We start from the raw sequence: 27640 nt of genomic DNA on the forward strand, positions 1-27640 counted from the left end.
ATGGCCACCGAGCCTGCGCGTCCGGAGCCTGCGCTCCGCGACGGGAGAGGCCACAACAGTGAGAGGCCCGCGTATCGCCAAAAAAAAAAAAAAAAAAAAAAAAAAAAGGAAACCGAATCCCTACCCTCACTCCTTATTTTAAAATAAATTCTAAGGGGATCACAGTTTCAAATGTAAAAAGTAAAACCATTAAGTTCTAGAACAGTGTGTGGGTTAATTGTCTTGCAGTGGGGAAGGTATTTGGTGGTGGTGGAGGGGGACCCACAGAAGTCATTAAAGAAGTTGGATAAATTTTATTTCATAAGATTTTAAAAATCTTATGTAAAGACACTCAGCTTTACCTATATTTAGAGCAACTACATTAAAACAGATGCTATTTTCTTCCATATTGGCAGAAGTTAAAGGTTGAGACCCAGGGTTGGTACAGTTGCAGGAAAATAGTCTCTGTTAGTAACTGTTCTGAAGTACACTTGACCCTTGAACAAGGCGGCTTTTGGGAGCACTGACCCTCCTTGCAGTCAAAAAATCTCAGCATAATTTACAGTCGTCCTCTCATATCTGCGGTTCTGCTGCATCCATGGAGTCCACCAAATGCAGATGGTGTGATACTCTTGAATTTGTTACTGAAAAAAATCTGCATATAAGTGGACCCGCGCAGTTCAAACCCGTGTTCCTCAAGGGTCAGCTGGTTTTTGGAGAGCATTTTGGTAATAATCAAAAATTTAAATGTATGTACCTTTTGATGCAGCAGTCTCTCCTAATAGGCATCTAAGATTTATGCGCAAGGATGTCCATGGTAGCATCGTTTATTTATAAACCGGAAACAGTGAAAAATATCTACTGATAAGGAATTAATAAAATAAATTATGGTACATACAAGTGAATACTATATATCCATTAAAAAGTGAGGTGGGGGCTTCCCTGGTGGCGCAGTGGTTGAGAGTCCGCCTGCCGATGCAGGGGACGCGGGTTCGTGCCCCGGTCCGGGAAGATCCCACATGCCGCGGAGCCTGTGCTCCGCAACCCGCAACGGGAGAGGCCCACGTACCGAAAAAAAAAAAAAAAAAAAAAAAAGTGAGGTGGAATGGATATCTGTTTTGTTTTTAGTGATTATCTTTGGGGGAAAGGACTAAAATTGAATGAGAAAGATACAAATATATACTTTTCCCCCGTTGATGCAGAATGTGAAAATTTTCAAAATGTAAGTTGAATTAATTATGTATTGAACACCCATATACTTCCCAATTAAATTCATAAACATTGTTATAAAATCAAGTACGCTTCAGTTAAAAAGAACATTGTTATATTTGCTTTGTCACTATAGCCATCTATTGATCCATCTTATCATCTTTGATGCATAAGTTGTAGACATCTTTACATTTCACCCCTAACATGTCAGCATGCCTGGTATTTATTTAGAGCCTGGTATTTGTTTTTTTCTTGAGATAGATAATTTTTTATCAAGGGGAGTGTTTCGGGAAGCCTTTTTTTGCTTGAAAGAGTACAGTGTGGGAGCGTGAGGCGGACAGAACAATAGCAGCAAACACGGTCAGAATCTCGAGTCGTTCGAGCCCGGGTTGAGTCCCAGGTCTGCCCCTCGGTAGTGGTGGAAGCTTGGCGCGTCCTTTCAACCCTCTGAGCCGCGTCACCTCTGCAAAAGGGGGCTGGGTAGCTGTGAGGACTGAGGGAGGTAGGAAGCACCCAGCACGGTGCATTCGGGGAGCCGCAGGGCACTCCTCAGACTGCTGCGTGGCCCGCTCTTTCCCCTCAGGGCGCTCTGCCATCTGGTGCTGAAGCAGTACAAGGAGGCCGTGAAGGACTGCACGGAAGCCCTCACGCTGGATGGGAAGAACGTGAAGGCGTTCTACAGACGGGCTCAAGCCTACAAGGCACTCAAGGTAAAGAGATTCTGGCCGGAGGCACCAACAGAGCCACAGCCAGTTGTGCCTGTGCTGGCACTTCCAGAGCACGGTCAAGGTGAGGGGTACCTGCCACGTGCCTTCTCGTCCAGGGGTCCAGGTGCTCCAGGCAGGCCTCCAGGCTGGGGTGCAGAAACCCTCTGCGGGCTCAGCAGCGGCCCCCACCCCCGCCTGGTCTCCCTGGGCCAGGGCTCCATCCCCACACCCTCTCTCTCCTCTCAGGACTATAAATCCAGCTTTGCGGACATCAACAGCCTCCTGCAGATTGAGCCCAGGAACGGCCCCGCACAGAAGCTGCGGCAGGAGGTTAACCGGAGCTTAAACTAAAAACCCAAAGGGGCGGCACGACACCTCTGCCTGACCACCTTCCTCCGTGCCTGCTCCCGGGACCCGGCATGCCCCAGGGCAAGCTCCTCTGCCCCTCAGAGACGTGACGGCCTCCCACCCCTCAGGAGGATTTGCCTGTTCGAATTAAGCTCGGTGTACTCAAAAACAAGACGTTTTGTCCGAAGGGTCTCTCCCTGTTCCGAGCTCCCTGTGCTGCGGACGGCGAGCGGGTCACACAGACAGGTCCTCCCAGGGAAAGCCCTCGGCTCTGCCTCTGCCCAGCACGCTCCAGGCCGAGTTGCCTTTCCGGCGTCGCCAGGCACCCTCACCGTGGTCCACCTGAGCAACCTGGGCTGGGGCGTTGGGGGGCACTGGGAAGCCCTGGCCGCCTGCGCCCAAAGCAGCCTGTTGAGCTGGTCTCCAGCGCTGCTGCCCCCGCCCGGGCCTCGGCACAGCGCTCTGTGTTCTGAGCCCTGGTGCCTTTTGGCCGAGCCCTCCTTTGGTGGGGATGCAGGACCTGGCCCTTCACCGGCTTGGCCTGTGGCTCTGCTGCCGCCCCCTGCGTGGAGGCGCCTGAGCTGTTTCAAGAACCAGAAGGTGTGGCTGCTACTTGGGAAGGCAAGATGGGGAGAAAGGCCTCCTGGAAGTCAGTGTCCTTCCGTCCCGGGCAGGGACCCCTCGAGGCTTCTTAGTTCTTTGTAGTATGTTGACGTTAATCCGAACTGAACTGACTGATTCTGTTGAACTGTTGTACTTTCATTTGTGCTTTTTCAGTTTTGGTTCATTTTGGAACTTTGCAATAATAAAAAAAAGACTGCTTATGGAACACTCTTCCATCCTTTGATCAGATTTACTGGAATGTCTGCATGGGCCAGGCCCTACATATAGTGCTGGGGAAACGGCAGTGAATCAATAGACACGGTCCCTGCTCTCAGGGGGCTGACCGTCCCATGGGACGCAAGACGTTAATCACACAAGAGTGAAAGTGCAGCCGGCTTAAGTGTTCTAAAGGAGCGGTCGCAACACTTTCCCCAGCTAGGGAGGTTTGACCCCGTGGAGGAAAAGGGGTCCCTGAGGAAGTCAAGTGTGAATTAAGTAAGTTCTACTGTGGGGATCACAGCAGGTGAAGAGGGGAGGGACGAGCCATAGGGTCGACCCCGTGGAAAAAAAAAGAGTCCCTGAGGAAGTCAAGTGTGAAGTAAGTTCTACTGTGGGGATCACAGCAGGTGAAGAGGGGAGGGACGAGCCATCCAAGCAGACGGAACAGCACCGGTGAAGCAAGCAAGCTTCACCAAGCACTGGTGAAGGCCTCTGCTGCGAGGACAGGGCCAGGAAGTGCGCTTAACCTCGCGAGGTGTGGTATGGGTGAGGCTGGGGGCGCCTGAGGATCCGGCCAGAAGGAGGGGCTGCCTCCCCTGCCTGCCTGGACTGTGTCTTAGCTTAAATTGTTTTCATCTTAACGGAGAAGTTTGACTCCAGAAAGCCGGGCAGACAGGGTTCTTACTGTCGCTTTGCTCCCCCATCCCATTCAGTTCTGGGCAACATTCAGCCGTTAGCACGCTGCTTCCGCCCTCTCCAAGGGCCGAGTCTCTGAGCAGCCAGGCCTCCAGGCTGAAGCAGATTTTAGAGTCACGGGAACTCCACGGGCCTGGCCTGGGGACCATTTCAAAGCAAGCAGCTGCACCCCCTTTTCTTGCCTCTTAAGCAGGCATGACTCTCACCCGATTTTAGGCAGGTTTAGAGGTGACATCTAGTCACAACAGACTGACTTTCTCTTCTTGAGGTCCACGAGGCAAGTAGCTTGATTTCCTCATGAAAACATAGGAGGCAGGTAGACCAGCATAACCTGGAAATCACAACCTGGGAAGGTAACCGAAAGCCTTTCTACAAGAGTGGAGTTGTGACACAACGCCTTAGTCAGCCAGCCCAGAGCGAAGAAGCAGTTACTGCTTCCAGAGTATCCTGCCCTGCAGGCTGCTCAGGCCGGGCATCCAGAACCCCCATGCACACGTGGGCACCAGGAGCTTCAGTGCTGTGTGACGACCGCTTAGTCCCCCGCTGCACGGTCGGTGGGTGGCAGCCACTCCTCTGGGGCTCTTACAGGTCGTCCTGCTTAGTTCCTGGCAGCTCTGCTCTGCCTGGTGCACGGTTCACACGCCCTCTGTGTGCGTTAGCGCAGCGCGCCTTTGGGTTTCCGTTCCTGTTTCTTAACAGCCAAAGCCCCCAACCCAGTCAAGGCTACCCTTTGCTCTGCCCACCTCCCTCTGACACAAGAAGGCCTCCTGGGAGACAAGACGGAGTTTGCAGCACTTTTAATGCACAAAGCAACAGGTAAGAGGCTGGCCGGGTGACCAGCCTTCACTCCACAAAAAACTCAAGTGCAGATACAGCCCAGTTGGGAAGTTAACGGTTCACAGGGCCTTAGAGCCAAGAGCAGGAAATGCTGTTCTCTTGTCCGCCAAGGGAGTGAGGAGTCCATTTTCTGGGGATGAAAAAATAAATGTTTCTAAAGCATGGCAGACACCCAGTCTTCAAGCAAGGACACAGACGAGCCCAAGCCAGGCGTTCCGGCAGGTCGCATGGGGCCAGGCGGTGCCCGGGGGAAGGCCAGCCTATTCTGAGCGAGGCTGCCGGGGCGGGCAGCCGGCCCACTTGGCACCAGAGTCCACGCCAATTCCCATCACGCAGTCTGTCCTCCTTGCCTTTGATCGTCACAGCTTCCCCTGAACGCCTCCTTGGTGCCTCCGAGATAAGCCAGTGACACCACAGCGTTCCCTGGGAATCTGTGAATGTCCCTTCCCAGTCCCGTACAGCTTCTGGGCTCGGCTGCTCCGTCACCCTTCCCCTGACCACCACCCACCTGGTCCCGGCGCACGTGCACTCAAATCTGCTCTGTGGCCTGGTGGTCCTGCAACACCGCCAGAGCCTCTTCGACCTGTGGGACACACGGGGGAGGGGTTGGTGCGGCTGCCCCAGCAGCGTCCTGGGAGAGCCCTGCCTCCCCGGGTTCGGCCCGCCGGACGCGAGAAGGCCCGCGCCCAGCCCCGCTGCCCCCTCAGACTGTGCTCACCGGCTCCCATGGCAGAAACCCACAGCCACCTTCTACACTGCCCGACGGCTGGGGGAACCCTAACCCTCGGGCTGGGTCAGAACACAGCGCCCTGTCGCACAGTCTTGCCCGTGGAGCTGCAGGGAGGCCGCAGGGGCTGAAGTAGCTGACCCTTCACTAAGGCCCTCTGCCACCTCCACATTCTGCAGGTATTAGCTGATTTCAGCAAGAAGATACACTTCACCTGTCTAAGCAGCAGCCTACCAGCTCGCCTAGGAGAGGCCCTGATCGGTAACCCTCCTCTGGCCCCGGGCCTCCCCGCTCCCCGCAGGCTCCAGCCCACCTTGGCGTTGAGGGACTCTGGGGACTCCAACAGGAGCAGCAGCTCCGAGTTGTCCATCTCCAGCAGCATGCCCGTGATCTTGCCAGCCAGCTGGGTGTGGATATTGTAGATAAGGGGGTAGAGACGCTCACCTGTACGGAAGAGCCTCTGTGTGCTTATGCACACAGCTGGCGGACAGCCCGGGCATCCCAGGGCGGGGGTGGTATCGTGGAACGCAGCGGAGGGGGCATCCGGGTTTTTGTCCCAGAACTGCTCCCTCCAGGTGTGTCACCGAACACTCTCGGGGGCCTCTTACCCAAGTGAGCATAGCCAACCCCGCCTTGGAGGCTAGTGTGAAGAATCAAATTTGATATTACATGTAAAGTACTCTGCATACACAGGCTCTGATGCAAGGTTGGTTGCTGTTTTAAAGACTACTCTTGTTCATTTGGCAAGAAATCACTTGAAGGCTCACATTGAAATTCTAGACGGGATACGATAATGCTGAACTTGACTTCCTGGAGGGACGGGGGAGCCAAGCACACAAGATAAACTTACCTTCCACCACTGGGCACTTCGGGTGACGGGGCCTAGTGGTGGTGGTCAGCCCATCTGGGCAACGTGTGGAGGGTGCAGCCGGGGGTGGAGGTGCTGGGTGCCTTCAGTGGTGGGGGAGGGCTTCTCCCACAAGGGGAGTGAAGATGTTTCCAGGGCACTGCTTACAGAGCCTTCTACCGCCATGAAGCCCATTTAGAATTTTTCTTTGGGGGTGGGTAGTAAAGTGGCAAAACCCCAAGTGAGCCGAGCAAACAATGGCGTGGTGGCATTGGGGGCCTTCAGAGAAGAGTCTGGAGATCTAGGTGAAGAAAAGAGCCTGGGAACCACAGCAAGCTCGTGCATTCATTCAGCAGGTAGCGGCCTCCTTAAGCAGGGCCCGCCACAGAGGCCGGGATGGAGATGGACTGCACGGGAGATCAGGGGCCAGGGGGAACAGTGTCTGCTTCCCCAGGGCACGTTTATGTTCTTCCTCCCTGCCGTGGGCACCGGGAGACCGATGAAACTCGGTGACAGCCTCTTCCCATCGCGAGAGGTGTGAGGTACCACAGCACCCACCTTAGGGGCCATTTCCTGGCAGAAACCCAAGACCCTGCCCTCCTGCTCCTCCTCCTGGCCCCTCATCTCCCCACGTCTGGGGTCTCTCCCAGCCTGAGTCAAAGTCACAGAACAGCAGAGCTGGAAGAGATCTCGGGACCATCTGGTCTGACCAGGGTTTTAAGACAAGATGAGCAGGGTCCTGGGAAGTAGAGGCCCTTTGGGCAAGTCCACCCGGCAGGTGGGTCAGCACGAGGCTGGGGACCTCGTCCCCGCGTCTGACCTCCACTCAAGGCACTTCCCACCAGGTAAGCCGGCTGGTGGCGCCCCCTTCCTGCTCCAGGGTCGAGGAACCAGCCACTCACCGATCATCCGCTTCTGCTCGTGCAGCGGCGCCGCGGCCAGCATGGACGCAGTCAGGGGCTCCTGTCCGGGGACACGCACAGCAGGCTCCTGGACCTGCACATGGTGCCGGGGACACATCCCTTAACCACACGGATGGGCAAGCCCTCAAAACACTTACCCTTGTCGGGTGAGCACAGGCCTCCAGGAAGGCTCTGGAAGAGGGGGAGCAGGGGGCAAGGTATGGGCAATCGGGCGGGACAGAATCCCTAACAAGGGCACAGTGGACTAGACGACAAAGTGACGTCCTAGTGCAGACGTGTTCCGTGGTGCTAGGAACCCTATGCGTGTTGTCAAGTGAAAGCCACACGTTACTGACCACCTGGTGCTAAAGAAAGCACTTTTTAATCAGGTAGCTTTATGGCCGCATCCCCAGCATGATGTCTGACCCTTTGGCATCTTGGTAACTTTAAAACCATTTTGCTCTCTAAAGCCTACTCTTGTTCATTTTGCAAGAAATAGTTTGAAGTATACACACAGAAATTCTAGACAGGCTCTGAAAATGCTGAGTTGGAGAGTTTTTTTGGGGGGCAGGGAGATAAATACACAGTTTTTAATTACAGAAGATATTTTCAGTTCTATTCTGCAGATTGATCACATCCTCGCTGCTTACGATGTAAATACTTAGGAAACCCAAGTTAATTCTGGTAATAACCCAGGCAAAGCAAATTGTGATGAACAAACAAAATGTGATCCTGGTCTTTTTTCCCCCTCTGTTAGTGGGTGGTGGGTGGGGATATCTCTTCTGATGGTACATGTTAATAAAGGTAACCTTACAAGCCAAGAAAAGAAAGAAAACCAAGGCCCAGGCGGGGCCAGCACCTTAGACAAGGTTCTGAGCCAAGCACCCCTGGAGCCCAAACTCAGTGGGCAGCTGGGCCAGCCTTACCTGGTGGGTGTTGTGTGTTGCCAAGGAACATCTGTGTGTCAGGAGAGGCCCCCTTGGTGAAGAGCATCCTGCCACACCGGGTCCTGTGGTCTGGGTACCGATGTTGGCTGTAAGAGATAAGCAGGGATGGTAAGGCCCCACAGCAACCCAAAGGCGTAACACCTCAAAACCAGCACTCAACGTAGAATCCCCAGTGCCGAGTAAAGGGTCAGCACACAGGCGTGCAAACATCTGCCAAATGAAGGAACAGATGCTTGCCTTTAGCCAAAACCTGCTCCCCTGTTCACAGCTGCCGCAGTAACTTAGGTTCAGATCTGGTGCTGCGCCCCTGCACGTATGATCACTTTCACCCGCATCACACGACGGGAATACTGCTTTCACCTGGATTTTTTCTCCAGGTACAGTGGGTAGCACGACCACGGAGTGAGTCAGCCCCGGAACTGGGTCGGTAGGACCCTGACCCTGGAGCCCACTGCACGGCCTCAGATGCCGGCACTGCCCTCCAAGGGGGCCAGCGGCAGGGTCACCGTGGAAGCCGGTTCTGACTCCCTACCAGCAGCAAGCCCCTACCCACCACCGCACCCACCCTCCGTTCCGTTCCTCCTGGCCCTGCCCGCACTCACCCACTCCCTGGGCGTGGGGCACCAGGCGCGGCACGTGGGTGGAGATCTGCCTGGCGCTGCCGGTGGGGAACGAGGGGCGCCGAGACGCAGCTGCTGGCTGGACAACCGAGGCCGCAGGCGGGTAGGCGGCTTGCGGCATAGAGAACATGGAGAAAGTTTGGGTGGAGGGGGACAATCAGGCGGGCACGCTGCACCCTGACAGTTCTGGGGTGAGGAAGGGGATGGGAAGGGGAACCAGAACATTCTGCAGCAGAAAGAGGAGTGAATTCACTGGCAGACCCAGAACTCCAGGGGAGGGCGTTGGAAATCTGCAGTTACAAAGCCAACTTCTGTCTACCCAGGACCCCAAGAGGCACAGGTACCAGGACCACACAGCCTGGTCCCCAGGGCAGCTTCAGGTCGGGTGATCGTCAGTCTTAGAGAAGGACCATTCATCAGCAGTAGTGCCAAAGGAGTATTAATTTCTCAGCTTTGCAGGAATTTTCACCGTCACAAATCAGGAGAGCCTTTGGGGCTCGCTGAAGATAACAGCTGCGTGTGTGTCTTTTACGGGCTCGGCCCTGTCCTCGGTGATTTACACACATCTCGCCCAGGCCCGCGTTCACAAAAGGAAACCGAGGCTCAGAGAGGTGACGTGACCCACCCAAGTTAACGCTCTGGGAAGCGGCAGAGCCAGGCTTGACCCCCAAGCTCGTGTCCTTAACCCACTGTGTTACACACTGCCCCACGGGACCCATGTGGAGGGCAGGGGCTGGGTCACTCACACGAGGGTCTGGGGAGCTGGGCCGTCCACCTGGGGGCAGGCTGGACAGGTGGGCCAGAGCCATAGTACGGGGCCTGGGCTGGAGGCTGTGGGGGACAGAAAGATCTAGAGTGAGGGAAGTTGGCAGCAGGGGAGGTGAGAAACTGCATTCCCTCAGGGACACCACTCTGGGAATTCCACTGCCCCCTACAGGGGACCGGTCATTATAGACCCACAAAGCTGGGGTTAAGGCTCCTGCTTCCCACATCAGGAGGTCCATTAGCCCTGAACCCTTCAGGGCAGGACCTCAGGCTCAATCCTTGCCCCTGATGATCAGTACTACTAGCCCAGTGACCTGGATAAAAGGGCGACAACCCCACCGTTACCTGGGCCAGCCTAAGTAACTGCCGAGGGGTCGGAATGTTCCCAGCCTCGGAGCCACTCATCTTTCTACGGACATCTTTCTCCTCCCTCCAGGTCACACAAGCTCCTTCCCCAAACCAGGCCCCTTAGAACATCAGCAGCCAGGAGAGATGTTAGCAGGCATCTCACAGAAATGATCATCTAAGTTGGGGGAACGCTACATACTCTGCCAGTTTGGGCAAGTCATGGTGCCTGCTGGCATATCAGGATAGAAGAAGGTACACAGTAAAGAAATCAAGGCTTCTCTGGCTTAATGCAATATCTCCCCAACGTATTTGACCGCAGAGAATCTTTCGGCATAACATTCACGGATCTCTCCCAGATCGGGAAGCACTGCTTGACAGGGACAAAATTACCCCTGTTAGAGATGGGGTGACAACGGCCGCCTGCCGAGTGGGTTTCCAGCAGAAGCATGTTGGGAATCTCTGTCTGCCTGTGAAGCTCTGATCTTCCTGCCCCACCTGGCTGTCAGAGAAGGGATGCGGACAGGAGGTCACCTGGGGCGCAGCGGGCAGGAAGTAGCTGGCGGGCTGCTGGAAGGAGCCCGGGAGGGGGCTGCCCAGGGCCCGCATGGTGGAGAGGCGCTGCATGTACTGGTTGGTCAGGATGGCCTTCCGCTCCTCTTTTCGCTGGGCCAGTGCCACGTACAGTGGCTTGGTCCCCACGATGCGCCCGTTCATCTCTGTCACGGCCTTTGTCGCCTCTTCTGGAGAGGAAAAACACACAAAGCCAAACCCTTTGCTGTGGCCACCCTCTGTCATCACCTAAAAGCAAGACAAGACAAGGGCTGCTGGGGGTGGAGAAGGAAGACTCTGGGGGCCATGCTCCCCACCTCCCTGGGGGGCCCAGCCCAGTACTGAGGGTACCCAGGAGAAACTGCGATTAAGGGGGGGGTCCTCTCTCACCCACACATTTACTGAGGCCCACCGTATGCCAGATGCTTGACACGCCTTCTTACTCGACAGGTGCAGCCACCTGAGCAGGGAGGCACGGCCACTCCCACTTTACAGGTGATGGAAGTAAGGCTCAGAGTGACTTGTCCAAGACCGGCCCACTTGCTAATGAGGGCTGCTCATCGTTTACTAGACCATTCCCCAGAATTAGTGAGATCAGCTGCATTTCAGAGTTAATTTTGATCTCTAAATTTTCCTTCTGAAAAGATTTTCCTAAGCGGTGATGGAAAGCCGGCTTAAATTGTTACTGTACCTGCCTTCGTCCGTGTGGCTAAAATGAAGTGGGATGGTAGTTTGGGACAGGTTAAAATCTAGGGGCAAGGTTCTTCGGCCAGGCTACAATCTTAAACCTTTCTGTAGGGGTCACTATAATGAAAAACCTGCATTTCAACTACTCCTCGGGTTTTATTAAACTACCCATACAGTTCTTTAGTTCATTTGTGAATTATGGACAAAGTAAGATGCTCTTAAGAGTTCTATTTCCTAGAGACTCCATGAAAGAGATTTGTATGGAATAGGAAAATAATTTGAATTTGTATTTTTGGTGCTTTATTGTGCTAATTTTCTTTGCGATAGAAACAAAATTCCTTACTATTATGGAAAAAATAAAAAAGAACAACTCACCCAGCCAGTGGGTCATACATGAGCCACAACTCAAGCCTAATGCACGGTGCTGGTAAACCTCCATTGCCTCGGCAAGGCACGGAGTCAAGTTCTTTAGGAGTCTGGGGAAGAGGTTCTTAGCCTTTTTTAAAAAAATTTTTTATTGAAATAACCTTTCTATTGTGGAATGACTTTAGATTTATAGAAAAGTTGCAAAAATAGTACAGAGTTGCTGTATATCTTTCACCTAGCTTGACAAATGTACCATGTTAACAGTGGGACAAAACTACAATATCGACTGATTGGTACAATACTATTATTATCTACAATGCTATTAACTGAACTGCAGATTTCATTTGGATTTCACTGGACTTTCTAACATTTTTCTCTTCAAGGATCCCATCCACATTGCATATACGATTCTTGATCTTTTTTTAGGGTTGAGACACTGGCCTGACCCCATGAGGACTTGAGCTGAGAACATTTTAAATCTGCTCTATTAGAGCCCGTGCTCTAACATCAATGATTTTCAACTGCACTTTGCTACTCATACAGGGGCCTCGACCTGAGCGTTCACAGATCCCCTCAGGGAGGTCAATGGATAGAATTCTGGGGGTCTGTGAACTCAGATGGGGGAAAATGGCATCTTTATTTTTACATTAGCATTTCCTTCTATTTTGAATATAGGCAAAGAAAAAATATAGTAGCATTAGCTGTGCTTGTGACTTTGTCAAGAATACTTTCATATCACATTAATTATTGCTGATCTCAAAATCTTTTAGGCTGGGCTTCCCTGGTGGCGCAGTGGTTGAGAGTCCGCCTGCCGATGCAGGGGACACGGGCTCGTGCCCCGGTCTGGGAAGATCCCACATGCCGCGGAGCGGCTGGGCCCGTGAGCCATGGCCGCTGAGCCTGCGCGTCCGGAGCCTGTGCTCCGCAACGGGAGAGGCCACAACAGTGAGAGGCCCGCGTACCGCAAAAAAAAAAAAAAAAAAAAAAAAAAAAAATCTTTCAGGCTCATTGCTACTTCACTAGATCTTACAGTTTTTTTTTTTGTTGTTTTGTTTTTTTTTACCTTTTTCAGCCATACCATGTGGCCTGTGGGAGCCTAGTTCCCCGACCAGTGATTGAACCCAGGCCCTCAGTAGTGAGAGCACGGAGTCCTAACCACCGAACTGCCAGGGAATTCCCCTAGATCTTATGGTTTGATGCCTTAATAAAGCAGAACATACTGCTGTCACCTTAGTATTTTAACAAATATATTTCAATCCAATTGTATTTTGTAATCTTATGAGTTTTCTTTTATGCATTTAAAAATATCCTCAGAAGGGGTCCATAGGCTTTATGAGACAGCCAAATTTTCTTGGTACAAAAATATTGTCTTAGCAAATTAATAAGAACTTCTGTTAGGTAGTTTTAAAAACGATAAAATTAGTACAACTAATACTTATGCAGGGACTTTCCTGGTGGTCCAGTGGTAAAGAATCCGCCTTACAATGCAGGGGACACAGGTTCGAGCCCTATCAGAGAACTAAGATGCCACATGCCTCAGAGCACGTGCCACAACTACTGAGCCCACGCGCCTCAACTAGAGAGCCTGCGCCTCAACGAGAGAGCCCGCGTGCCACAAACTACGGAGTCCACGCACCCTAGAGCCCACACGCCACAACTAGAGAGAGAAAAAGCCGCACGCCACAACTAGAAAGAAGCCTGCATGCCTCAGTGAAGATCTCGCGTGCCACAACTAAGACCCAATGCAGCCTAAATAAATAAATAAAATAAATAATAAAAAATACTCATGCAGAGCTTACTATGAACTTAATCTCTACGAAGTGCTTATAACACTATCATCTCATTTTCAATCACTATTTTATAAAATAGAAAATATATTAAATTTTATAAGTATATATAAACTTATGTAAAATTCCCATTTTATAACAAGATGGTCCACCCCACTGTGCGTCAACTCTAAGCAATCCAGATTTTGTACAATTCCCTTCATTCAAGGGGTCCTCAAGGAGGTCAGTGAATCTCCTGAAATTATCTGCAAGGTATGTGAACAATTAGATCATTATTTCACTACTTATCGTGGGCAGGTGCTCCACTTGCAGGCCTTTTAGTTCTCAGGACACCTCTAGAAGTAGGTCATGTTGCTCCCATTTTACAGATGGGTAAACAGGGTCCAAATGGCAAAGTCACTTCCTTCAGGCTCTACAGGTAGTTAATGGTAGGACTGGGATTTAGACCTACTTCTGATTAACTTTAAAATCCCAGCTTCCAACCACAATACTACACCAAGTATGCATTTGCCAGGAAAGAGGGCCCAGAGCTTTTTATAAATCAGATTTATCAATTTACTGATTGATAAATTTAATCAGTTTTCCTGATGCTTAATTCACATGTCCCACAGCTTTCTGTCACTTTTTTGGGGAAAAGGTCCTTAACTCAAAAATTATTAGAAACTCTTCTCCAAATACCAGGCTCCCTGAAGGACATTTTAAATTGGATTCAACAGGCAAAAGAACTTCTAGACCACGTCCTAAGAACCCAACCATCACACCACACGTGCAGGTCCTCAGCCCCGTCACCCACACTGACCCCTTTGGAAAGTCCTTCATTCCCACCCGCGGCTCCCTACCTCCTCACAGTCAAGTCAAACGCTGCTGCCGCTGCCACTTCTTACAGGAAGCCCTCCTTCCTGTTCCACTGAGCTCCTGCAGCTCTGCCTCCTCCACTTACCCCAACCCCACCCCACCCTACAGTAGATTTGAGTTAGTGATGCATCCGACTTCCCCACTAGACTATAAGTTACTCAAGGGCAAGGACTACGTCTGACTTATTCCTGTGTGCTTCCCACAGGGCCTGGCAAAACAGCAGGTGCTCAAGTATGGAATGAACGAACACTAGGTCTTCTTAAAATTACGTGGGGAGCTTTTAAAATTAAGATGCCCAGAGCTCTACATTCAGTTTGTCTGACTCGGGTGTCTATTTAAGAGCTCTCCAGGGTATTTTAACAAGAAGCCAGGGTTCAGAACCATCCAGGGAGCCCACCGCCCACCCTCATCTTATAGATGAGGCTTGGAAGACATCTCTGGTGCTAGGAGGGCACACGGTATCTGCTCAACATGTGGGGAAGAATGAGTGAAGAATGATGCAGCCCAAGCCTCTCATTTTCCAAATGGGGAAACTGAGGCCCGGAAAGGGGTTATGTCACCAGCCAAGGCCAGACAACAAAAGTCAAAGGAAATTCTGAGACACAAATTTCTGGAATCTGGCATACAGTAGGCACTCAATAAATGCTTGTTGAATGAACCTCGGTTACAGTGAGCCCCAGCAAGTCCAGCTGTGTGACTGGGACTGTATTTCTACCCTCTTCCCCTCCAGCCCAGACAAGGCTGCAGATGGACGACAAGCTCCAATGGGGTCAGACCCAGTTCCCAAACTCCAGAAGGAGCAGCGCAGCACCCAATCCCTGGAAGCCCCGGGGCGGGGATGGGGGTGTGCGTGGGCAGTGAGGATGGGAGGGGAAGGCTACCGATCCCCTGTGGGTGCCCCGGGCCCTCACCTTGGCACTGGTGATCACTCCATAGGGAGAGAACTCTTTCCTCAGTTTCTCATCATCGATGGAGTCATCCAGGTTCTTCACATACAGGTTCACGCCCTAGAAGGAAAGGATACCTGCTAGATGTGCCCCTTCCCCTCCAAGCCCCAGAATGACTTGGGGTGGGGGGAGGGGCTTACATGGGCCAAGGGGGCACTGGAAGCCCCGCCCACCAAGCCTCCAGTTCTCAGTCTCATGCAGCATCCCTGCACCTCACCCATCACTCAGCGAGCCCATCACCTGCAAGCTGCAGCCCCTCCCCACTCCCCGCCTCTCTAAAGCCAAGCTCCCAGAAGCAGGATTGCTGGAGGAGGGAGTCGCATGCAGGGCTGCCCACACACAGGCACTTTCACACGGAAGCAGCTGCCCCTCACCTGGTAACGGGTCAGCCGGTCCTGCTCCATCTGCTGGAACCTGCGCTTCAGCTCATTCTGCCGCTCCACCCGCTTCTGGGCCCGGCCTGCGTACAGCAGCCGTCCACTCACCTCCCTCCCGTTCATGTCCATCACAGCCTGTGCAGAGAAGAGGCAGCCAGAGGGCTTGGTGACCACCCCCACCAGGCCATGGCCTTAGCCCTGACCTCCAGTCCCATCTTCTGGGCCCAGACGGGGCCACCTGCAAGCCAGGCTGGCCTTGTTAGCTGAGAATAATTAGTACCAGGATCCAGGCCACTTAAAGTGAATCCATTTTTTAAAAACATGGGACAGAATTTCAGAGTAAACGGAAGATTTTTAAAAAATTGATGTGGGCTCTACTTGAAAAAGTGAAATAGAAATTTGCAAAATTTCCCTGATTTAACATTTAGGTTTCTAACTGTAACTACACACTGATGATTAGAACAAAGCAACAAGCATAATTCTTTCAAAAGGGCGTGATGGTGTAATCAACATCCTTCACGTTGGGTTTCACAGCACAGAGAACCGTTTTTGCTATGAGGACTTTAGAAACATTTGCTATTTAACCCTTGATTTTTCTTTTCCAGTTAACTGGCCTAAGCCTGCCAGATCCCAAACTGTCAGTGGCTTTGATTGCATGAATTCCTACATCTTCTGCAAGACGTGCAATGTCTTAATCCATAAGGACCTACTGTATAGCACATAGAACTTGACTCAACTCACTGTAATCACCGAAAAAGAATGTATAAGACTGGTAAGAATCTGAAAAAGAATATATAGATGTCTCTGTGTAAGTGAATCAAGTTGCTATACACCAGAAAGAAACACAGCATTGTAAATCAGCCATACTCCACTATAAAAATAAAGAAAAATTATTTTAAAAAAAAAAAAAGGGAAGGAGAGAGAAATTGTTACTAAATTCGTTCAGGGGCGGTGACCCAACCTGGTGTCACATTAAAAAAAAAAAAAAAAAGACGTGCAAAGTCTCTCTGCAATCCACTAATAATGAACTGAATCGGCATTGACTTATCTGCAAAAATCAGACCCATGTGAGTACTGACTCAAAGGTTTGGATTAGACATTGGTGTTAGGGAGGAGAAATATTTGAAAGGGAACTGACTTCTTAAAGTGGTCAGTTCATTAGTAAATATTTTCACATAATGACTTACTTCCCTACCTAGACATGCAAACATATGTAAATATATGTAAAAACACTCTGGGGCCCCAAGAACTGCCTGATCTATAGCAGTCTTAAAGGTCATTAGCAGGGAACTTCCCTGGTGGTCCAGTGGTAAAGAATCCCCCTTACAATGCAGGGAATGTGGGCTAGATCCCTGGTCAGAGAATTAAGACACCACATGCTGTGGGGCAACTAAGCCCGTGCGCCACAACTACTGAGCCTGCACGCCTCAACTAGAGCCCGCGTGCCACAAACTACAGAGCCCACACACTCTAGACCCCGTGCGCCACAACAAAGAGCCTACGTGCTGCAGCGAAAGATCCCGCATGCCTCAAGGAAGATCCTGTGTGCCACAACAAAGACCCGACGCAGCATAAAATAAATAAATAATAAATAAATCTTTTTAAAAACCCAAAAAACAGGTCATCACCAAGGTCTCCAAGACCTTGGAGTCTATGGTTTCCCCTGCCAGCTTCACTGCTCTACTCCAACTTGTCATTTTATAGTTGGGGCAACCAAAGTCTACAGAGAGGGTGGGATTTGTCCAAGGAGACACAAGAAGTTACCTTTCAAAGGAGCCCTTTGCTTAAGAACAAAATTTCAGGGTCAGAAAGAGTTGGTTCTAATCCCAGTGCTCTAATCCCACAACCTGGTGGAACCTGATAACCACAGTAGAGCCCACACTGGTGGGAGGAGACAGGACAGTGTATGCAAAATCAGGTAGCACCTTGCCTGTGCTAAGTGCTCGGTGAGAAGTGGCTGCTATCAAGATGGCCCCAGGATCCAGGTCTCCAGCCAGAATCCACCATGAGCTGAGCCCTCCCATGACCAGTGATCTTAATGGGGCAGGAGCTACGGAAAGAGCTTCATGGTGGGAGGCAAAATCGGACATTATCCCTGCTTTGTTACCCACGCTGTGACCTTGTACCATTCCCTTGCTCAGTAGATATGTATCTGGTACCTACCAGCAGTGAAATACTAGAGATTTAATGGTGACATGAGACCCAGCCCCTGCCCTCAGTTCTATCTGTGGAGATCTGAGCTAATGATGGAGACAGACAGGAGGGGCAACTTGTCAGAAGCACTGAGGACAGGAAGAGGTGGCTTCCTAAAGGAGGGAAAAGTATAAGCTGAGACCCATCAATTATCTACAGCTACTCTGTCCAACATGGCAATCACTTGCTGCATGCAGCTGCTGAATACTTGAAAAATGGCTAGTCTGAACTGACATGGGCTAGAGGTACCAGATTTCAAAGACGTAGTACAAAAAAGGGACTGTAAAATCTCAATTTTTATCAATGTAAATATTACATCACAATCAACTATATCAATATTATATCACATTGAAGTGATAATTTGAATAAGTTAAATAAAGTATATTATTAAAGTTGCAGTGTTTTTTTTTAACCCTTTTTAATGTGGCTACTGGACAATTTTGAACTGCACATGTGGCTCACATTATATTTCTATTGGACAGCATTGGTCTAAAGAGTAGGGGAGGGGAAGTGCTTTGAGAAAACAATATTTTCAAAGTCTTGGAAGCAAGAAATAACATGGCACTTCCCTCCCTGGCCTTAATCCCACAATCAATTCAAGAAGAGGGTAATGGCTGTCTCAAAGGCCCCTAGTAGCTCCCATGCTGCAAGATTCTATGAAAAGCCAGCCAGCCTCAGGGTATGGAAGCAGCTGGAGGAGGCTGAAGGCGTCTGCCTTCACCCCAGGCAGGAAGGGCCCTGTCTTGTGTGGACCCATGCTGGGGAGAGACTATTTCCTCCACAGGCAGCTGGAGCCCTCCGCTCCTGATCTCCCTTCTTCCTAGTCCTGGCTCCGCACCTCCTCCATGAAACAGGGCCGGGGGAGATTCCTACCTTCTGGGCTTCCTCATGCGTCTCAAAGTTCACAAAGCCAAAGCCGCGGGAGCGGCCGCCGTCATCCCTCATCACCTTGACACTCAGTATCTTCCCTGGGAAGGGCAACCTGTCTCAAAGGGGAGTCGGGCAAGCCCAGAGATGTCCCCTCCCTTCTCCCAAGTCTTTAGGAAGCCCCGGGGGGCACCCCCGTCCCAGCCCAAGCTGGGAGTAGAAGAGACGTGATCCCCAACTCCCTTGGGGAACACGCCCACCAAACTGGGAGAAGAGGTCCTGCAGGCACTGCTCATCCACGTCCACGTGGAGGTTCTTCACGTAGATATTGGTGAACTCCATGGCCCGAGCTCCCAGCTCTGCATCACGTTCCCGTCGGGGCTTGAAGTGGCCAACGAAGCTGTGGACACACCAACAGGGTAGGCAGCTGCCTATGGCTGCCATCGGCCACCCCCATCCCTGCCCCGGCCCACCAAGTAAGCCTGGGTCACTTGAGTCAATTGCCGTTGGCCTCCAGGATCTCTGTACCCCTCATCAAGGGACTGGGCAGGGCAATGCTCCTTAGATGGCATATATCCAAGGACTGACCACTTCCAACAGCCAAGCTTCTATGTTCCAGCGTAAGGTTAAGATGACTTCATTCTTGGGGCAAATGCACAGGATCTCCTACTGCACGTGAGGCAGCTGAGTGCTCAGGAGATAAGAGCACAAATTTGGGAGTCACACAGACAAGGGCTTGAATCCTCACTCTGCAGTTACCAAGCTGTGTGACCCTGGGCAAGTTACTTAACCTCTCTGAGCCTCAGTGTTCATTCCTGTAAAACTGGGGATCAAACTCACATCACAGGGATTTGCTTATTCATTGAACACGTACTGGGTGCACTGGGGAAGTGGCTGTGAGAGAACCAGATGTGGTTCATGCCAGTATTGCTGGGGCGGGGGAGGGGGGCACTGAAATCATTTAAATACATCATGAATTTTAAAAATTGTAAATTCCAAGTCCACATAAACACATCTAGGAAAATATCCTAGATTAAGAAAAACAAAGCAAGCATAAGAAAATTTGATGGTACCTATAAGACAGCGGTCCCCAATCTTTTTGGCACCAGGGACCGGTTTCGTGGAAGACAATTTTTCCACGGATGGGGGTGGGGATGGTTCAGGCAGTAATGCTATCGATGGGGAGCGGCAGATGAAGCTTCTCTCACTCACCCACCACTCACCTCCTGCTGTGCAGCCCGGTTCCTAACAGGCCGCAGACCACTACCGGTCCGCGGCCCAGGGGTTGGGGACCCCTGATATAAGACATTTAGCACAAACGAGTGAAAGCTGCCACCAAAAACTGAAGGAAACTGAGTGACAAAGGAAAACAGGCAAACTAAAAGCTGACAAAGATAGAAACACGCTTCTGGAGAACTGGGAAAAGCCCGCCAAGTTCTGGTTCACTGACAGGAGGCTACCCTGAGAAGCTCTGGACAAAATGACTCTGGGTGCATCTCCCACCCCAAAGCTTCCTCCACTGCTCAGTCTCGGGCATGGGGCTGGCCCATCTGATGGGCAGAAGCAGGACTGGGGGAGGCAACTGCCAGAGCAGATCCTCTCCAGCATCTGCACCTCAACTTTCCCATCTGTGAAGTGGGGATGATGCCAAACTTAAAGGCATGAAAATGGCAGGCTAAGCATATGCCAACCTTCCTTCCTGTCCCCAGATCTCAGGAAACAAAAGGTTTAATAAAATTCACAGCCATGCTGAGAAGGCCGGAAAACAGACAAAAATCACTCTGTCCATTGATGATTTGGCCATTAGCTATTCCTGCTAGAATTTCTAAAGCATCGCCCCGTTTGCTACTCAGAGCCCCCCTAACGCATATCAGCAGCCCCATGTTTTACTTGAGGAAAAGGAATCCCTGGGAGATTGAGCAACACGTCCGAGGTCCTACTGCCACGAAGAATACCGGCAGCTGCTCAGTGCCAGGCGCCCATTAGACGGTGGCAGTACTATGGGTCCTAAGTTGGTGGTACCAGGATTCTGCTCCTTTAGCCCTGGCGCCACCCACATCCCACCACTCACACTTTGCGGTCGTTCAGCAGCATCCCGTTCATGGTGCTGATGGCGTTCTGTGCAGCCTCGTGGGTCTCAAAATGCACAAAGCCAAAGCCTCGGGAGCCATGATCATCACACACCACCTGGGCCACAGGGAAACAGGACGTGAAAAGCATCCAACAGAGAAAAAGAATGGCAACGGCAATAATGACTAATATCTGAGTGCTTGCTCTGTGCCTGCGGAGACAATCCTGTGTCGCACAACAGTCCTATTTTAGAGATGGGAAACGAAAGCTCAAAGAGGTCAATCTACTTGCTTAAGATCACACAGTAAGGAGGCATAGAGTCCTCAAACTGAACGCAGATCTCATCTATACCACAGACCAGCTTTTAATGATCTTCCTAAAGCAATGGATAAAAGGATTAGATTCAAGCCACCTTCCCCCCTTTCTGCATCTTTGTTTCTAACAGCAAGTTAGAAACAACCCCAGATCCATCAAGAGGAGACTGGTTAAGTAAATTACAGTATATTCATCTTGGTCTGCTGTATGTGCATAGTTGAAGAGAATGTGGTAGATTTCACGGCTGGCAGGGTTACCTGTAAGGTATACTGTTAAGTGGGGGGAAAAAAAATCAAGCTCATTTGGGTTAAAGTGGGCATCTATACTTTTGAGAAACCTTTTGGCATTTTTTTGGTAACATTCAATTATGTTTCTGCTAACACAAGAAATACATATTTAGGGGAAACTTTTGGAAAGTGAGAGCAAGAGAGACAAAGAAATAGAGAAAGATTGAGAAAGTGAGGAAGAGAGGGGAAAGAAAGAAGGAAGGAAGGAAAGCAGGAAGAGAGAAAGTGTGGGATGGTTATTTATTTATTTTTTTAAATTTATATACCATTTTTAAAAGGTTACTTTCCATTTACAGTGATTACAAAATATTGGCTCGATTCCCTGTGTTGTACAATACATCCTGGAGCCTATCTTAAACCCAATAGTTTGTACCTCCCACTCCCTGTCCCCTATATTGCCCCTCCTCCCCCTCCCCACCGGTAACCACTAGTTTGTTCTCTGTATCTGTCCTCTGTATTTGTGAGTCTGCTTCTTTTTTTATTATATTCACTCGTCTGCTGTAATTTTTAGATTCCACATATAAGTGATATCATATAGTGTTTGTCTTTCTCTGTCTGACTTATTTCACTTAGCATAATGCCCTCCAAGTCCATCCATGTTGCTGCAAATGGCAAAATTTCATCCTTTTTTATGGCTGAGTAGTATTCCACTGTATATATAAACCACATCGTCTTCATCCATTCATCCGCTGATGGACACTTAGGTTGCTTCCATATCTTGGCAGGGAAATTTTTAAAACAGACACGCACAAAACTGTTAATAATTATTTCCGGGAACTAGAGTTGAAAGCGACAAAAGCTTTTTTACTTTATTCCTTTCCAGGTTGTTTAAACTTTACCAATTAATCTATTATTTCAACAGCAAACTTGTTTCAAATTTTGAAAAGACCCACAAGCATACTGCCCCCATTCTGTAGGGCTCCCGACTCAAGTTAGGACAGACCTCGCGAATGGGAAAGATCTTCAGTTCGCAGAGTTCCTGTCCCTCTGGCTGAACTTGCGCTAAGACCCCTAATGACCATCTCACGGGGTCCACGGCTCCACTCATCCCTGCAGCCACCGCCCCGGCTCAACTAAGTGACATTTTCTGCCTCGACCACCACCCCAGCCTCCCAACCCAGCTTCTGGGCTGACCACTGGGACACTTTTTCCAAAATGTAACTGTGACCATGTCCCTCCGGGAGATAATCTCCAGTAGCCCCTACAATCCCCAGAACTATACCAACTTGGCATTTGAGGCTCTCCAATCGGCCCTTCACAAGTCCTGCTTCCACGTCCACACCCAACACGCACCCCTCCAGCCCCAGGCAGGGTCCCTCTGCTTTCAGCTCAAGCCCAGGCCTGTCATTCAGATTTAATCACATTGACTGGGTCCCACTCTGAGCCAATCACCTGCTAAGGGCATCACACACTGTTATATTTGTCATCAGAACCCTTCCAGGCAGTTCTTAACCTCTGAATCCCAGCTGCTCGATTGGGGAAAATGGGAATAAATGACTTGTCCGAGGTCGGCCAGCCAGCAGAAGTAAGTATTTGATTCCTGTAGGTGCTTAATGAGATGCTCGCTACTCTTTCAAGGGCTATCTATATTGTGAAGATTATGTGAGTTAACATACATTCACAACCACCCTAAGAGGTAGGTTCTACCACTGCCCCCTTTTATAGAGGAAACTGAGGTATGGAGAGGTTAAACAACCAGCCCAAGGCCACACTGCCAGGAAGTGGAAGAGACAGGATTTGAACCCGGGACACTTGGCCCCAAAGTCCAAGGTCTGGCTGACTATGTCACGCTGAATCTCTGCTCGGTTGGCTGAGCTGAACTTTGCCCTTGAGTGGCGTGACCCCAAGCCTAGTGGAGTTCCACAGTGCCTCAGAAACCTTTCCTCAGCCCCAGGGCACTCTCCTTTCTGGGCCTTTGACTCCCCGGATCGCCATGCATTCCCCTCAGAGCCCAATTTCCAGCTGTTCCTAAAAGTCTCACCTCCAACCAGCCTGAGAGCACGTGGTAGCACACAAGGAATGGTTCTAACACAGAGGGTGCCATCACTCCCAACCTCTCCCCCTACCCCTGCCATCTCCCCAGAAGGGTGGACACGCCAGAGGCTATAGGGTAACTGACCAGCCATCCTCATAAAACCTAAAAGCAAACACCAGGGGAACGGACCACAATGAATGCCTTGTATGTAACCAGGCCCATAACAGGGCTTCATTAGGCGTGGAAAGACTTGCCCGAGTCTCACAGAACTTTCTGTTCGATCCTCAGTGGCCCAGAGGAAGCCTCAAGGCCTGGATAACGGGGCCAGAGATACTCTTCCCTGTTAAGTTAGCTTCAGCTAAGCAGCAAACCCATTGGGTCAGATCCTGCCTTGGCCACTGATCTCCCACCCCTATAATATATAACTGTGAACAAGTAACCCCAACTCTGAGCCTCTCTGCCCTCCAGGGTAACTCCGGGATCCTCCTATCTGCATCTTAAGAGGCCATTTTGGGAAATTCAGTGAGGATGCGTATGCAGAAAATCTAGCACATAGAAAGTTCTGGATAAATCTGCTGTTAGCACTGTAAGAACCTAGCCCACAGTTAAGACTCTCTCTCTCTTCCATTGATCCTCAAAGACAGGAAACAGCCCTTTCTGTCTATCATGGCATGCCCTTAGCAGCTACTGCACCTCCTCCAGTCTGTCTGCCCCTCTGAGTCACAGGGATATCCCCTCACTCACAGGGAGGTGGTGAGGCCTCACTTGAGAACTGCAGGACTGTGGCTGGCACATAGTAGGAGTCAAGGAAGAGTTCTAACGCAGAGGGTGCCATCATTCCCCATCCCCCCTGCTGCCTCCCCAGAAGGCTGGACATGCCAAAGGCTGCAGGGTAACTGACCAGCCACCCTTATAAAATCTAGCGGGCAAAACACCCAGGGTTAAGCCCTGTCAGGACAGACTGATCTGCTGCATGGACCCTGACCCTCAACTACAAAGTCAGAGAAATGACCACAGCCCTTCCCAAATGATAATACAGCCATTAGCTCAACAAATATATATATATATATATATATATATATTTTTTTTTTTTTTTTTTTTTTTTTTGCGGTGCGCGGGCCTCTCCTGTTGCGGAGCACAGGATCCGGACGCCCAGGCCCAGCGGCCATGGCTCACAGGCACAGCCGCTCCGCAGCATGTGGGATCTTCCCAGACCGGGGCACGAACCCGTGTCCCCTGCATCGGCAGGCGGACTCTCAACCCCTGCGCCACCAGGGAAGCCCCAGCTCAACAAATATTTATTGAGCACCTACTATGTTTTCACATCTCAGGTACTTGGATACAGTGGTGAATAAGAACAAGATCCCTACTCCTAGGAAACTTCCATTCTATTATAAGAGAAATGTTACAAACAAGGTCTGGTCCATTGCCATCATGGCCTTCCTGTATCTACTTGCTTTGTCCTATAATTTCTACTGCCCTCTCATTCTGAATTTGGGCTGTTCTCATGACTTACTCTGGCCAGTAGAACGTCACGAAATGACAGTGTGCTAGTTCTGAACCTAGGTCTCAAAAGGCCAGGCGAGCTTCCACTCTCTGTCTCCTGGGACCCTGCTATTGCCATGAGAATAGCCTGGGCTAGCCTGCTGGAGGATGAAAGGCCACAGGGAGGAAAGCCGAGACGGTCCAGCTGACCACCACCCACTCCCTAGAAGCAGAGCCATCCAGCTCTCAGTGGGCTTACAAAGGAACCCAGCCAAGAGCAGAACGGCTCAGCTGAACTCAGCCCCAACCGCCAACGGCTGAATTACGAGCAGAATAAATCACTGTTGTTGACAGCCACGAAGTTAGGAGGTGGTTACACAGCAAGAGCCAGTTGATACGTAGGTGACCACTGAAACTGAGAACAACTACCATTCAGGTGCTTGCTGAACCTGGATCTTTACTGATGAGGTGCTGCTTGGTATCCCTCTACCACCACACAGGTGTCTAACACAGAACACCGCCCCCCCCCGCCCAAGAGGCACACCCACCTTGCAAGAGAGGATGTTCCCAAAGGTGGAGAAGGTGTCATACAAGGCCTTGTTGTCAATGGAGTCTTCCAGGTTCTTGATGAAAATGTTGCCGACACCCGACTTGCGAAGTCCTGGGTCTCGTTGGGACCACATGATGCGGATGGGCTGGCCTTTGATCACCTCAAAGTTCATTGTGTCCAGTGCCCGCTCCGCTGGACAAGAGGAGAGAAAGGAGCTAGTGAAGGGGATTTTCTTTTCCTGAGCCCCAAAGAACGTAGTTGGGAACTGAGTCAAAAAAGAAAAAAAGAAAAGAGCCACTGTCTGGGTCTCACTTGAGATAAGAGCTTGAAGGCTCAGGAGGGATAAACAGAAAGAATTCATGTGTGTGGTGCTCCTCCCACATTCCAGGTAGGATCTCCTTCAACTCTTCACCATAATGACGTGAGCAGGAATTCCTATCCCCATTTTACAGAAGGGCAAACTGAGGCTCAGAAAGGGGAAAGATCAGGAGGGTCCCTATGACAAGGGTGGCAGCAGTCTGAGGAAACTGAAGCTCAGAGGTGCTGAGCAGCAGAGTTGAGATTTGATCCCAAGGAAGCATGGCTTTCGGGGAAGTGAACATCACCTCTCTGAGCCCACTTCTACACCTGTAAAGAGGGGATGATTATAATATTACCCACCTTTCTACATCTAACAAAGGGAGAGAATACCACCGGCCTCCAGGTTGTCAGACAGACTGAAAATTAAATAAGGTGTGCAAGGCGCCTTGTACTTTGTGCCTGGCACAAAATAGGTGTCTGGTAAACAGTAGTATGTCTAAAAACAACAGCCTATGCCCATCCTTCTGCCAGGTGGTATGCTGTCCCCTGCTTCAGGGACACCTCTGGTTTCAGAGGGTTTGGAGGGGAACTGTGGAATACTCAGTGGGCAAGTTTCAAGAAGTCTGGGTTTTCCATCTAGTCCTGCCATAAACACCCAGGAGTAAAATCCTTCTCCTGTCTGGAGCTCAGTTTCTCCATCTATGAAGTCTGGCAAAAAGGTCAGGTTGTACAGGGCTTGGAGGAAGACGGCAAGAGGCAGTGGGTGGGTAAAGCAGAGCAGAGGGGAAGGCTCCCAGGAATCCAGCTCTGCCACCTGCTGGGAAACCGGCAGAACCACCACAGCAAACTCCCAGATCAGGGAGCCTCCCCATCCTCCCAGGAGACTAAGAGTAAAGGCACCCCTTTTTGGACTTGACTGGGGCAGGGTTTTTTTGGTTATGTTTCTGGAGTCTTACACCTGAACGCTATAGTTGCTATGATTTTTCTTGGGTTAGCACTTACCGAGGGCTTACAATGTACCACGTGATAACTGGAGCTACTTCATAGACAAAGCCCTCCATTCCTTCCATGCTACTGAGTAGTAAGGCTTAGCCCCACTTTACGGATGAAGAGAGCCGAGCGTGAAATCTTGCTCAAGCTCGCACCCTAGTGGCAGAGCTCCAACAAAACCCTGCGCTCTAATCCCTCTCCTCTCCACTCAACACCTAGCTGACAAGCTCTGATCAATCCTATCAGCTCTGAGAAACGGGTCGTGGAGCCTGGAGCGCAGGCAGCTTTTCTCGGTTCCGGAAGGTGGAGGCGCCTGGTGCAGACCTCGGGTCCGGCTGCCGGGAAAGGCCACAGCCCGAGGCCGAGCTCTCCCGGCTGCCCCGCTCATCACCCGTGTCTTCTCGGGCATCTTCCTCACCGGGTGGTTTGAATTGCTCATCCTCCCAATCACTCTGTAAACCAGGTACCACCCCCATTTTGCAGACAGGCAGCTGAAGCTCAGAATGACTCATTTGCTCAAAGCCGCACAGCTGCCGGCTTTCTAATCCCAGGTCTGGCTGACCCCAAAGCCCTTGGCTGTTTCCACTGTCTTAACAGCTCTTCCGGAAAACGGAGCGCCAGTAAAACACAGTAGGAGCACACTAACTGCTAGTTCCTGTCTCCGGGGCCTTTCGGAGCCTCTTCCAAGGCCTTGTATCTCTGGACCTCAGTTTCCCTGGCTGCAAAATGGAAGATTTTGCAGGAGTAGCCAGAGATGAATGCGCGCCCGGGTGGCTGGGATGTTGTCTGCCTGTCTGCCTGTCGGTGGGTCGGTCCGCCCCCCTCCCCCAGGGGCTCACCGTCGGCCGGCTGCTGGAAGTTGATGTAGGCGTAGCCCAGCGAGCGGCGAGTGGCCACGTCGCGGCACACGCGGATGGACAGGATGGGGCCAGCGGGCGAGAACTTCTCGTAGAGCATGGCCTCAGTCACGTCGGGGTGCAGGTCGCCCGCGTAGAGCGAGGCGAGCGGGTAACCCGGGCCGCTGGAGTTCATGGTGGGCGCGCGGCCCCGCGCTCGGCGCCCACGTGCGCTCACCCCGGCAGCGGGGGCGCGCGGGGCGGCCGGGTTCTTCCCACCCCCGCCCGCCCCTGGCCTTTACCTCCCCCGCCGCCCCGCGCGCCAATCGCGGGCGCGCTCGGACCCCGCCCCGCACCTGGGACCCCTCAGCCTTCTAGAAGCCCCAGGTGGGGGGCATCTCTGCCCCCGCGACGGGAGGCGGGGAGAGCCCTCACCTGGCCCCGGGTAGG

General features: G+C 51.2%; 2 protein-coding genes across 5 annotated transcripts in view; one reads left to right on the forward strand and one right to left on the reverse strand.

Annotated features, from left to right (window-relative positions):
• The window catches only part of TOMM34 (translocase of outer mitochondrial membrane 34), a 22058-nt gene extending 18998 nt beyond the window's left edge, over positions 1–3060 (forward strand). For all 3 annotated transcript variants that reach the window (XM_007122995.3, XM_007122996.3, XM_007122997.2), the window contains 2 exons: positions 1772–1898; positions 2142–3060. In XM_007122995.3, coding sequence (XP_007123057.1) covers positions 1772–1898; positions 2142–2246 — 232 coding nt within the window. In that variant the 3' untranslated portion in view covers positions 2247–3060. The remainder of the gene's footprint in view (positions 1–1771; positions 1899–2141) is intronic.
• Positions 3061–4570: 1510 nt separating this feature from the next.
• PABPC1L (poly(A) binding protein cytoplasmic 1 like) lies at positions 4571–27386 on the reverse strand. Of its 2 annotated transcripts, XM_028485485.2 has the most exons (15): positions 27194–27386; positions 25063–25256; positions 20454–20569; positions 18643–18782; positions 18389–18483; positions 15320–15457; positions 14910–15005; positions 10286–10552; positions 9388–9472; positions 8624–8752; positions 8001–8107; positions 7075–7168; positions 5639–5769; positions 5107–5181; positions 4571–4728 (listed from the first exon to the last, which is right to left on the reverse strand). In XM_028485485.2, exons 1-14 carry the CDS (start codon positions 27384–27386, stop codon positions 5128–5130), a joined length of 1839 nt encoding a protein of 612 aa, XP_028341286.1. In that variant the 3' UTR covers positions 4571–4728; positions 5107–5127. The 2 variants fall into 2 exon arrangements, with proteins under 2 accessions (XP_028341286.1, XP_054938951.1); XM_055082976.1 differs by lacking the exons at positions 4571–4728; positions 5107–5181 and having other exon boundaries at positions 5393–5769.
• Positions 27387–27640: the final 254 nt, after the last annotated feature.

Source organism: Physeter macrocephalus, unplaced genomic scaffold, assembly GCF_002837175.3.
Source record: "Physeter macrocephalus isolate SW-GA unplaced genomic scaffold, ASM283717v5 random_415, whole genome shotgun sequence".
NCBI lineage: Eukaryota > Metazoa > Chordata > Mammalia > Artiodactyla > Physeteridae > Physeter > Physeter macrocephalus.